The sequence below is a fragment of the Ochlerotatus camptorhynchus genome, unplaced genomic scaffold (genome assembly GCF_037179485.1).
Source record: "Ochlerotatus camptorhynchus isolate MF236.1 unplaced genomic scaffold, CSIRO-AGI_Acam_v1.1 ptg000046l, whole genome shotgun sequence".
Classification (NCBI taxonomy): Eukaryota; Metazoa; Arthropoda; class Insecta; order Diptera; family Culicidae; genus Ochlerotatus; species Ochlerotatus camptorhynchus.
The window spans coordinates 547,969-560,914 of NW_027040537.1; the positions used below are offsets into that span (position 1 = coordinate 547,969).

The 12,946-nt window shown below is 45.0% G+C and overlaps 2 protein-coding genes across 2 annotated transcripts in view; both read left to right on the plus strand.

Annotated features, from left to right (window-relative positions):
- LSm3 (U6 snRNA-associated Sm-like protein LSm3) overlaps positions 1-12,946 on the plus strand; it is a 123,526-nt gene that overhangs the window by 2,253 nt on the left and 108,327 nt on the right. The gene's annotated exons all lie outside the window — the stretch shown is intronic.
- Positions 29-12,545, plus strand: LOC135717091 (UPF0235 protein C15orf40 homolog). The gene is made up of 2 exons (XM_065239064.1): positions 29-249; positions 12,197-12,545. Exons 1-2 carry the CDS (start codon positions 48-50, stop codon positions 12,388-12,390), a joined length of 396 nt encoding a protein of 131 aa, XP_065095136.1. The 5' UTR covers positions 29-47; the 3' UTR covers positions 12,391-12,545.

Sequence of the window (12,946 nt, forward strand, 5' to 3'; positions counted from 1 at the left end):
TTTGAATGTTTCGCATCATCATCCGTAGTCTAGGAAGCACCAGAACGATGTCCAGTAAGTCGAAAGGGGCCAAAGGTGGCAAAAATGCTGCCGGTAGCGTTAAGGGAACGTTGGTGGCGGCCGCACCACAGGGACCAGTATACGTGGATCCCAAAACGGGAAACCTGCTGATCAAGATTCAAGCGAAACCCGGTTCCAAATTCAACGGAATCACAGACATTGGTGACGAAGGCGTAGGTGTTCAAATTGGTAAGTGCTTTATTCTATTAAATCCCTTGAAACTGTTAACCCCGGTTGGTCCTAGATTTCGACAGAGCTTAAACATTTGAGTCTCGACAATGAATTTTATTAAAATGCAATTGTTGGCTTACATTGCATTTATTGATTGATTTACTTGTATTACCTATTTATGTTCAATTTATTATGCGTATACCATGCAATGTCTTAATTGTAATATTTTATGAAAATATATAGGTTTTTCACGCCATTTTCAATCAAGTATGATAACTTAAAAAGGCTTTCCCAAATACCATATTTCATTTAGACTTAAAGTCAGATGGAATTATAATGAATAAATAAATTTAATATATAGCTCGATTTAATGTAACCTCATGCGCCTCATGAGTGTTTATAAAATGCATAGAATTTTGATTAAAGTGGAGCTATTTCAGAATAATTTTGATTGGATCAACCGATAGTCATAATCACCCCACCAGATATCCGGATTCATCGGAAAAGCGGTTTTCGATCCTAAGACATGGCGTTTTTTTACAAAAGGTTTTGAAACCTCCAAATTTTGATTTTTGTTCGTTATTAAAGGGATTTTCAGCCTTGGGTTGGTTCGTCTCTGGGAATCCCAGATGGGGATTCCCCTATTTAAGGGGGGGGGGGGGGGAATTCCAGAGGAAAATTACCCTAACAACATAGTTTGGATCCCAGAGGATATTTCCGAAAAGGACATGGGGCCCCAGAAACAGAGTTTTTAGCTACGGAGTTTTTATTTTGGTGGCCCTGGAAGGGAACATCCGAAAAAAGAATTCCGTTTTCGTTGCATTGGTCTTTATAGTTGCTGATTATGGTAGTTAGTTGTGAGATTCAGGTTCCGAGTGTGATCTGGTATGGTGGTGATGGTGAGTTAGGTGATCAGATTAGATCGAACAGCCCAGGAATGGTCCGTCTCCCTTGTAGTTGTGGGAGCTGTTTGTATGATGTGTTCGAAGTCGGGATACTATGACCTGCTCTCGATGTAACGGTGGGTCCGCCCACTTGGAAATGCCTCTTTCATTTTTCTGATATCAGGGGTTTCACTGGCCGCCCAATCGCGAGCCCAAGATTTTTGATACCCATTTTTTGAGGTCCGGACCAGATACAATTCGCGCGTACTTGCCCATGCAACGACCGGAGTTGGCTAGTTTGTCCGTTTTTACGTTACCATGGATTCCGCAGTTTCCCGGTATCCACACGACTGTGTTGTTTGGCGCGTGTTCCTGTAATTCCTGGATCCAAGTTCGATTACCACACTAGTCGAGTTAGTGAAGATAACTATTGGTCGGTCGTCGGGAATGGTGTTCGAGTACCGCTTGTGCCACCGCTGAAGGATTGACATCAGCTCTGAATTGGTGTTTGATTGTGTGGTCGGTCAGAATCTTCGGCTTGTTCCAACCCCTCGCTCCAACCCAGTAAAACTTGGATATTGGGGGGAGAGTCGGGTTGGATGCTTCCCTGAGTGAATTGTTCGCCTCTTTGGAGAGGGAGGGAATCTTCCTCGTCGTCTCCTGATGTCTGCTGGTAAAGTCCGGTGGCTCGTAGGCAGATAGTTTTGGAGATGAAGCGATCAAAAGAAGGCAGTCCTCCTTCGATGCAAGCAGCTATTCCGGGAGTACCTGGCAAAAGACCCGAACAGATTAGGAGAGATTGTCGATAGACCGGCGCTAGCTTTTCGATCAATCGGGGCTTGGCAAGGAACGTAGCTTCGATTCCGTAGGTTAGGCGTGAGTTGATGATGGCTTTCGTCACGTTCAGTCGGGATCTTCGGTTGGCATTTGGATGTCGTCCCGCTAGAGTTTTGAGCAGGTTGATACGCTGTTTGCATCGGTTTTTGACATCGTTGAAGTGTGTGTCGAAGGTGAGATGTCGGTCAAAGCAGACCCCGAGGATTCGTATCGTTTTCCGAAACGGAATTGGGTCTTCTTTGATGCAGACTTTGGTGGTGAGGACTTGGTGTTTTATCGGACAGATGTGGGTGAATCCGCTCTTAGTAGCGGACAGGTGGAAGCCGGCCGACGAGGTCCATGTCGATACTTAGGTGATGGCCTGAATAAGCAGTGCCTTCACCGTTTTCTTGACAGCTATTAGGAGGATGTCGTTCGCGTAGACGAAAATGACGATTCCAACTGGTAACCGCGTGAAGACATCATTTATCTGATTGTGGAAAAGGGTAACGGCGATTACGGACCCCTGTGTTACCCCTGTTTCCTCCTCGAAAGTTTTGGATCGGCAGTTTCCAAACGTGACTTGGAAGGTACGTTTGCACAAAAAGTTCTGGATAAATTTTAGGATGTGTCCCTTGAGTCCCCATTTCTTCAGCTGGTCAAGTACTCCCGGCATCCATGCCCGGTTGTAGGCTTCGGATAGTTCGAGAGTGACCAGTTCTGCGTTCTGCGTTCTTCTTATTCTTCATAGTTATTACGTCCCAACTGGAACTTTGCTTCTGTCTTCAACTTTCATTTCGTCTACTGTTTTGGGACTGCCTTCGTTACTTGTGAAAAAATTAATCATATTGTTCCAGTATCGAAGCACCCCCCGACTTTGCGAGCGCCGTATTTTTACCTTCGGGTTGAACCAATTTTCTACTTCCGGAAAAAAGAATTTGAAATGTCCAGTGAGTTTAGTTTTGTTCGAGGGGGGCGACACATCTAAATCTCAAGTTTAGATGCTCAAACAATCTTACACTAGCGAATCAATCTTCGAAAAATCTTCTTTCATTTGTCGCATCTACTTGCATCGCTCATCATCTTTTTGCAGGAAATCTTCAGAATCGTCATCAATCTTCTTTCTATCTACTCAGCGTGCGCGCAGCTAGCCACAGCATAACACATTTTTTTCTGCATCGTAGATAGAGTCGTCCCCCTCGGTTTTGTTTCATTCGTCCAGAATAATAAACGTGTTTTGAAATCGTAGTAAAAAAAATAAGTATATTTTCGATTTCCGAAAGGCAGTCCAAGCTTTAAATCCGCAAAAGTACAGTTCGCTAATACCCAAACATTGGTCCTTCTAACCGGATAATGTCGGACCTGCAAAAGCTGATTAGCCGGAGGAACGCCTTCATGGCTCAAATCAATGTAGAGCTTTCAGTCGCGGACAACATCAAAGAGCGGAATCCGTCCCAAAGTGAGGTTAGGGACCGACTGAATCAGCTAAACGAGCTTGCTGCTAGTTTTCGGGAAACGCAGAGCTCCATCGAGGAGAAACAGGAGGACCCAGTAGCCACCGCATCGGTGCATTCGGTCAGGGAGGAGTTTTTCGGAATGTTCTACAGAGTGAAGGATATTTTCGAAAGTCATCTGGATGAGGTTGGATCTTCCGTGAGTCAGCAAACTGTTGCCAATACGGCCGATTGGAAGGAGGCACTTCATCTGCTCATCGAGACGCAGAGGAAGCTATTGTTGGATCAGGCGATGACAGCAAAAACCGTCGAAAATCTGTCGAAGTTTCCGATTGCTGCTATCAAACTTCCCGACGGAGAACAGGTGTCGAATGGTGCACCCCAGTTGAATGTTCGGTTGCCTGCCATCCAAATTCAGCCATTCAATGGTGAACGTAAACAGTGGATGACGTTTAAGGACCTCTACGTGTCAACAATCCACAATCGGGCTGACATTACAGATGCGCTGAAAATGCAATACCTCTTTTCCTATCTGGATGGAGACGCCAAACGCTTAGTCAACAAGCTCCCTATCTCGGGTGTGAATTACGATAAAGCGTGGGAGACACTGGTCAACCACTACGATAAAAAGCGTTTCACAGTGTTCTCGTTGGTTCACGAATTCATGGCCCAACCGGCCGTAAGCCAGCATCGCCGCAGTCGTTGAGCAGACTAGTTACAACATCGGACGAGATTGTGCAACAGCTGGATGCTTTGGGGCAGGAGTTCAAAAGCCGAGATCCGTGGCTAATCCATCTCATCCTGGAGAAGCTGGACAAGGACACACGAGCCAGTTGGTCTCAAGAAGTAGTGGAGATTGAGAACCCAACATTCGAGGAACTGCTGGCGTTTCTCAAAAAGCGCTGTGAGATGATCGAAACTTGTTCTGCGTTCGTGAAGAAACCAGTGAATGAACCGAAGAAGGAAGTACAAAGATCGGTGCCAATCTCGACGAAGCTGAAGACGCTGTATACGTCAAAAACGGACAAAAAGTGCGCGAAGTGCTCCAGTGAGCACAATACGTATCAGTGTGAAGAATTCAAAAATATGAGTGTGAAGGACAGACGTGAACTAGTGCAAAAGGCCAAACTGTGTTTCAATTGCTTACGGCCATTCCATTCGGTGAAGTCGTGTACGTCGAAGTCTGTGTGCCACAACTCCGACTGCAAGCAACGGCACCATACGCTGCTGTGTCCTGTGGTGAAGAAGGCTGACAACCGGAAGCAGAACAACAAGAAGATTCGGCGGTGGCCCCTGCAAAGGAAGAAAGTGCCATTGTCTCACTGGCGGTTGAAGTTCCGGAGAACAAGCAAAAATCTATCCCGTTGCTGCCAACGGCTGTTGTCAAGGTGCAAAAGGTGGATGGCGATTTTATGACAGCGAGAGTTCTCATCGATTCCGGTTCTCAAGCGTCGTTGGTGACAGAATCCTGTGTCCGAAAATTGCAACTACCACGACGGAACGGCAAGCTAGTAGTCAACGGTCTGGGTCAACAAGAGGTCGGAACGACACGCGGTGTGGTGACATTGCGCCTTGCATCTCGGTTCAAGGACACCCTAGTCTTGAACATTGAGGCCTACGTTCTTGGCAAACTGACTACCACAATACCGTCTCAGCCGTTCGATGTGGATAACATAAAGCTTCTAAATCAACTGGACGGGTAGGCGGATCCGGAATTCAATCAACCAGGCGTGATAGACATCATTCTGGGAGCAGACGTTTTTCTTGCACTCTTGGAGGGAGATCAAGTCAAAAATGAGAGCGGCCAAACAGTGGCCCAACGGACGATTTTCGGATGGATCGTAGCAGGCCGCTACGACGCTGCAGCTGTCATTCAATGCAACCACGCAATTCTCAAGGCCGGCGCACAATAGATACGTTTTCGGGTTTTTTGACAGATAATGCATGGGCTAACTGTCAAAAAACCCGAAAACGTATCTATTGTGCGCCGGTCTTCAGCCTGCACGTCGAAATGGATTTGAACCGCACCTTGCAGCAATTTTGGGAACAGGAGGAAATGTTCAAGCCACCATCGCTTACTCCTTCTGAGCAACTGGTTACTGATTATTTCAGTTCAACCCTGACACGAGATGATACTGGACGCTTCATTGTCAGACTACCCTTTGATAATTCGAAGCCAGCGCTTGGCGATTCTCTCGCTGTGGCCACGAAACGACTCACATGTATCGAAAGACGATTTCATGTGGATCCGGAGTTCAAGAATCAATACACTAACCTCATGCGTGAATATTTGGAGCTCGGACATATGGAGGAGGTTCCGGTAGCCGAAGTTCAGAAGGTTAGCGGTGAGTGCTACTATTTGCCGCACCACGCCGTAATCAAGGAAGACAGCTCAACAACAAAACTGCGCGTTGTTTTTGACGCGTCTTGTTTGTCATCATCTGGAGTTTCGCTCAATGACAGATTGTTGGCCGGACCAAACAATAACGCTGATATCTTCACAGTTTCGTTGCGGTTCCGTTCACATCGTGTGGCTTTCCGTGCGGATGTTGCCAAATTTTACCGTCAAGTACTGGTACATCCAGCGGACCGTGACTATCTTCGTATCGTCTTCCGTGAAGAACCCGATCAGCCGTTGAAGCACTATCGCCTTTGTACTGTGACGTACGGAACGAAAACAGCCCCGTATTTGGCAATCGAGGCCATGAGAGAATCAGCTAAGCCGTACGAAGCCGTTTATCCGGAAGCAGTGGAGCGGATCAAGCTTGACTTTTACGTCGACGACTTCCTGTCCGGAGCAGACGACGAGGAACAAGCAATCCGCCTGAAGCAGCAGGTGGTCGAAATCTTATCTTCAGCCGGGTTTGAACTAAGGAAGTGGTCGTCTAATTGTGAGAATCTTTTATCTAACCACTCTTCGGACGAAGCACAACCCGTACATATGAAGCTTTCGGATTACAACGAGGCAGTGAAGGCACTGGGCATCCTGTGGTATCCGTCTCGAGATGAATATGGATTCAAGGTTAGTTTTTCACCGCACAGTGTCAACACTAAGCGCCAGATGATATCAGATTCGTCCAGATTATTCGACCCGTTCGGATGGTTGGCTCCTGTAATAGTCAAAATCAAAATTCTCTATCAACACCTCTGGCTTTTCGACATTGCCTGGGACGACCCGTTGCCGTCAGCCGTCGAGCAAGAATGGCAAGCAGTGAAGCAAAATCTTCATCTACTCGAGTCCATCCGAATTCCACGGTGCATTTTTCGAAGCCGGGACCGTGTGCAGCTTCATGGTTTTTCGGACGCTTCCAGTGGTGTACGCGAGAACAGTCGATGATCAAGGCAACGTTTCGGTGGTACTCATTGCGGCTAAATCTCGGGTGGCGCCAATCAAGCAAGTGTCACTACCTCGTCTAGAGTTGAACGGAGCGCTGCTACTCACGGAGTTGATGCGTCGGATTACTGAAGCCTTACCACACCAGCAGATCGAACACTGGGCATGGACAGATTCGAGCATCGTTCTGCAATGGCTGTCTTCGCATCCCCGAAGGTGGAAGACATTTGTAGGAAACCGGACATCTGCAATTTTGGATTACCTGCCACGAAGCTGCTGGAATCACGTTTCTAGCAAGGATAACCCTGCAGACGTTGCATCGCATGGACTATCACCAGATGAACTTGTCAACAATCAGCTATGGTTTCAAGGAGCACCGTGGCTGAAAGAAGATGAATCGGGTTGGAAGCGAAGCCCAGCACCACAGGTTGTCGACAAAGATTCGTTGGAGGACAAACCGATCAAATCGTTGTGTACACTGACGACGAAAATAATCAACTATGAGGTTGAAAAGCAGCTAATCGTTAATTGTTCCAGCTTTTCACTTTTGGTTCGTTCCTTGGCATGCGTGTACCGTGTGATCTACAACTTCAAATCCGTCGTACTCAAGCAAGGCACCAGCGAGCGACACATTGGAGAGCTGACTTTGGACGAGCTATATCAAGCTAAGATATATCTGTTGCAAGCTGTGCAGCACGAGGTATACGGCCAAGAGTTAGATTTGCTGCGCAAGGGTAAGTGTCTCCAACCTAAGCATATCCTTTCGGCATTGCATCCCTTTTTGGATTCAGAGGGAACCTTGCGTGTGGGCGGCCGTCTACATAATTCGGCCCAGCCATACGAAATAAAACATCCAATAATCCTTCTACAAAATCATCGAGTTACGGAGCTACTAGTTCGCGATCTGCATTTGCGCAACCTTCACGCAGGATCGTCTCTTCTGACCGCAATTGTCCGTCAACAGTATTGGATAGTTGGCTGCCAGACGGTAGTTCGGAAAGTAGTGCAGGGATGTATGCGATGTGTGCGACTCAAAGGCAAGACTGCTGGTCAACTCATGGGAACCCTTCCACCGGCAAGAGTGCTAGCCACAAGAGCCTTTTCACATGTCGGCATAGACTATGCCGGTCCTTTGAAACTGAAGGCAACATGCATACGAGGAATTAAGATCACCAAGGGGTACATTGTGGTGTTTGTGTGCCTCTCAACTCGAGCAGTTCATCTCGAGGTAGCAAGCGATCTCTCGTCGAACACGTTCCTTGGGTCTCTGAAGAGATTCATATCCCGGTGTGGTTACTCTATCGAAATTCGATCGGACAATGGCACCAATTTCATTGGCGCCGATCGTATACTGCAGCAATTCATCGAACAGATTATGTCAAACAGTAAGGATGCCAGCCGTTATCTTTCTAATTTGGGAATCAAGTGGGTCTTAAACCCCTCATCGGCGCCGCACATGGGCGGTATTTGGGAGGCTGCGGTACGCAGTGTCAAGAAGCATCTGGTGGCAGAGTTGGGAGAAGGAGCAATTACGTTTGAGGATGTGTCTACAGTGATGTGCCAGATTGAATCATGCCTCAACTCGCGGCCTTTGTGCCCCTTGTCCAGTGACCCTGACTGCGCCGAGGCACTGACACCTGGTCATTTTTTGATCGGGCAGCCTATGAACCTGGTTCCAGAACCCAACATGAAGCATCTAACGTCTAACCGCCTAGATCGGTGGCAAGAAGTGCAGAGGCATACCGTGAATATTTGGAACAGATGGAAGAACGAATACTTAGCAAGCTTGCAACTGCGTAGTAAGTGGCGTACTGCTCAACCAAATATCAACGTGGGTGAATTAGTGCTAGTCAAAAACGATAACGCACCACCAGCACAGTGGGAATTAGCCAGAGTGGAAATGATTCATCCAGACGCATCAGGAGTGGTTCGGGTGGTGACCTTGCGCCGTGGCTCAACTGTGTACCAACGACCGATCCATAAGGTGTGCTGCCGTCTGATTGAAGCCACTTGTGGCTTCAAGGCGGGGAGGATGTTCCAGTATTGAAGCACCCCCGACTTTGCGAGCGCCGTATTTTTACCTTCGGGTTGAACCAATTTTCTATTTCCGGAAAAAAGAATTTGAAATGTCAAGTGAGTTTAGTTTTGTTTCATTCGTCCAGAATAATAAACGTGTTTTGAAATCGTAGTAAAAAAAATAAGTATATTTTCGATTTCCGAAAGGCAGTCCAAGCTTTAAGCTTGCTTGAGCTTGCTTGAGCTTGATTGACCGCCCACGGTTGCTACTCTGTTATTGCCAGATCAGCTGTAATTACACAGAGAACCAATAGACGATGCTTGGGACTAGCAATCATCCTCAATGTGTAAAAACTGGTGATCTTGAATTAGGCAATACCAGCGCCGGCCGCGCCCGAACACAGGTCAAGAAAGGAATGGGAAGGATTGTGTTGACATGACACTCGCTTTGATGGAACACCTCTGCACTTCCACGAGGAATCACTGGGATGTTGGATAAGAGGGTTGGGTTTGCAGCAGGGTTCGTTTTGGTAAACGATAAGCTGAATTAATGTCCTAACGATCATATAACGCGAAGGAGCTTGGGACTAAACCCACGGTCTTCTGCTCAGTAAGCAAAAACGTTTGCCACTAGGCAGACGAGCACCTTTTTAATCACCGAGTTGCTGTTATTACCATGTAGTCATATTAACAAATAAAACGATTGACGAATCTTGATTGTGGATGGGCCTGAGATTAGACTCATGATGTTCTGCTCAGTAAGCAAAAACGGTTGCTCTAAGGCCACCGAGCCCCTCATATCACATAATACCGTTGCTCAAATTTTTGTATCCATTCAAACCCGGAACCAACGACAACAACGAGTTTCGCAAAATACACGATACACAAGCGATTTTACTATACATCTCTTTGATATGTAAGAACCTGGGACCGCGTTTTTCTGCTCAGTAAGCAGGCCACTGTAACCGACGATCTTTCAAATCCGAAAACTAAAAACTACGAAAAAGTACTTAGGCCTTCATTAAGTTCCACATTCACGCGACGTACAATGTTTCAATTTGCTCTTTACGTATTGTTCAGGCTAGGCCCTTTTCAAAATTTACGCGAGAAATACGCACAATCGTCACCTACCTCGCAAAACTGGTTCCAAACGACAACAAAGGCATAAGCAACGATGGATTGTTGAACTTTGCTGGCTCCGGTGGTGTAGTGCACAGCAAAAAAAATGTAATATCGATCAACGTAATTCAAGCTGATGTATGGAATAATGATGTAGGGTAGATGTACCAGCTATGGCTATACGCTCCTATTATGATGTGTTCCAATCATGGCATATAGGATTTCCATAGGCCATGATTGGAACACACCACAACAGGAACGCACAGCCACAACTGGTACATCTACCCTAATTGTAATTTTGTAATTTATCCGCACACACCCTGGTCGACCACTGTAAACCAATCTGCCGTAAAGCGTTTTCGGTTTTTGTTTCTGGATCTTTAGTTGCCTCTGTGATATACATACTTACTTGCGGCATACTATTTTGGGAGTGTATATGAGCGTGTACCATGTACGGTAGCTCATCTCTCATTGTGATGGTGGGACATAGTAGACAAATTAGAGAGAAAACAAGGAGGTATTAGTATTAGTTATATGTAAACAAACAAAACAAAAGTTAGATAATGCGGCACTGTAACTACTACTATTTTAGAGGTATGATTCGTCAAGTTGTATAGAATGTTTCAATTGAGGCAAACTATCTATCTTACAATTACAAAAGCAAACCTAAACTTACAATTATATGCAAATGCAAAATGAAACTTGACAAATCATCGTCAATTCCCTTATTCCAGGGCAGGGCCTGACGATTTGAATCTAATTTTGATCAGTGAACGGGCACCATATGGTACATTTTCTCACCATGAACCTATCATTTCCAGCCTATCTGAACTATTTAATAAATGGAAGCCATAACATGGGTTACGCTCCCCCTAAGCGGGCCCTCCGCATCCTGTCTCTGTCTTATCTCAAATACAAAATGCCAATGGTATGAATGTATCTATATATAACTTGGAAATGACGTACAATCAAATAAACCCGTAACCCACTCACTTGGTCAGGCTTCAGAATCGTCCAGTGGGCAGTGCACTCTACACTCCAAGTTCCCTTTTTTTCAAATTTACCGCAAATTTGATATTTTACCCATTGAGTGTTGATTAGTCACAATGAAACATTGTGACAGAAGTTGAGGTTACTAGTGTATTAAATAATCTAGGTCCTATTTAGGATTATATCTGAAAAATCCAAATCTGGCCAACGCCCACCCTAAACCTAAACCTGTTCTAATCCACCTGAAATGACTAACGAATGGAAGACTTTGACTACCCAGCCATGCAATAGTCTCATTCCGTGCCTTATGGCAACTTGATGATTCTATTGCGCTCATCTTCTGGCACCACCCAGGGGAGACTTGGTCCTGTACCCAATGCTTAACTTATCTCCATTCCACTCAACTACTCGCAATTTCGTGTGATATAGTGGGCGGAATATTATTATATGAGACAATTCAATGCAGACGTCTTTCCAAATTTGGCAGATCGACAGGTAATCGGTGAGTTAGCACGATAGTTGCTATTCAACAACTCGACAACGTCCCATCGTCAACGCCTGCTATGAGAATTTCCCATAGCAGACGCCAACGAAATGACGTCATCGAGCTATCGATCAACTACCCTGGTTATCGCCTGGTACCTTATAGCACGATGCTAGGAGGCGAACCGGAAGAATCGATGAGCTACCTCCCCCCCGAAAGGCAGTCCAAGCTTTAAATTCGCAAAAGTACAGTTCGCTAATACCCAAACACATATAGTGGAGCAGATTTAGGACATTCTTCTACCGGTGATTTTGATGTAACAAATTTCGAATTGTTTGTGCCTGTCATAAATAAAATCCTGTTTTCTCGAAGTTCTAGAAGAGAAAATCTCAAAATATTGCTCCATAACAAGTTTCGAGTGGAAGGAATCTCGAATAATATATTCATTGTATCCTCCGAATTTTCCACGGATCCTAGAATCCACTTAACAATCGTGATTTAATTTTCCACAGAGCTATTTAAAATTTTAACTCTGAAACAATTGACTTGTAGTTCTAGTCAAAACTCTCTTAGAGTACTTCTCAAAACTCGCTTACGGAATTTTCTTTGGAATACCTAAATGTCATCTCTAGCATTAATTCTAGAATCTGCTGAAAATTGCTTTGGAGAATTTGTGTCTAACATTATCTTAAAAGTTCTTCAAATTGACCGCATCCTGAAAATTCAGTCCAGTCCAAGGGTCTTGCAATATTTTCAAGGTTCAAAATCATATGTTTTCGAAAAGAGCACGCAGTATATTTTCCCCGATGGTTACCCTATTTATATTAGAAGCCGTCTGACGTCTGAATTTCGTTGCTTTCCCTTCCAGCTGCTCCCCCCATCGACGGGGAAGCCAACACCGAACTGGTCAAGTACCTTTCCAAACTGCTGGAGCTACGCAAAAGTGACGTTTCGCTGGACCGGGGGTCCAAATCGCGCCAAAAGACCATCGTCCTCGAGAAAGGCTGCCGGACGCCGGAACAGGTGCTGGATGTTTTTCGGAAGGAAGCTCAAAACTCGTGATCTCTGGTAAGTGTTTGTAGCTATATATATATTTACCCTTTCACTATTTTTTTTTTCTGTTTACGTGTGTATATTTAAACTCTTTCTTCCTGGTTTTGAATAAAATAATAATTATATTTAGTAGATAATAATAAACGACATTACTGAATTGGAAATTCTTTAAAAAACATTTTTTCAACAGAAAAGAAATTCCTTTCGCTCGATCCCTCGTTCTATCAGTGTGTAGTAAGGGTAGTTAACTACATTGTTAAACTTTTCACAGTACTTTCATTAATGTTTGCGGTTAGTTGTGTTGGTGGAAGTCTACCATAATAGTTATCAACAGTTTCAAAAGAATACATTACATTATTGAACATCGACTTTGTTTTTCACCCAAAAACAGAAAATGCAGACAGATTTAAAAATTTCTATCATTTTGCTTAGCTAACGGCGTAACTGTACGTGTATCGTATTTGTTATACTATTATGCATGTGGGTGTGGGTGTGTATTTGTTGAACATTGTCAAATGTTGGGACTTATTTTGCTAGGCAAAGCTTTATTTCACTATCCGTCCGT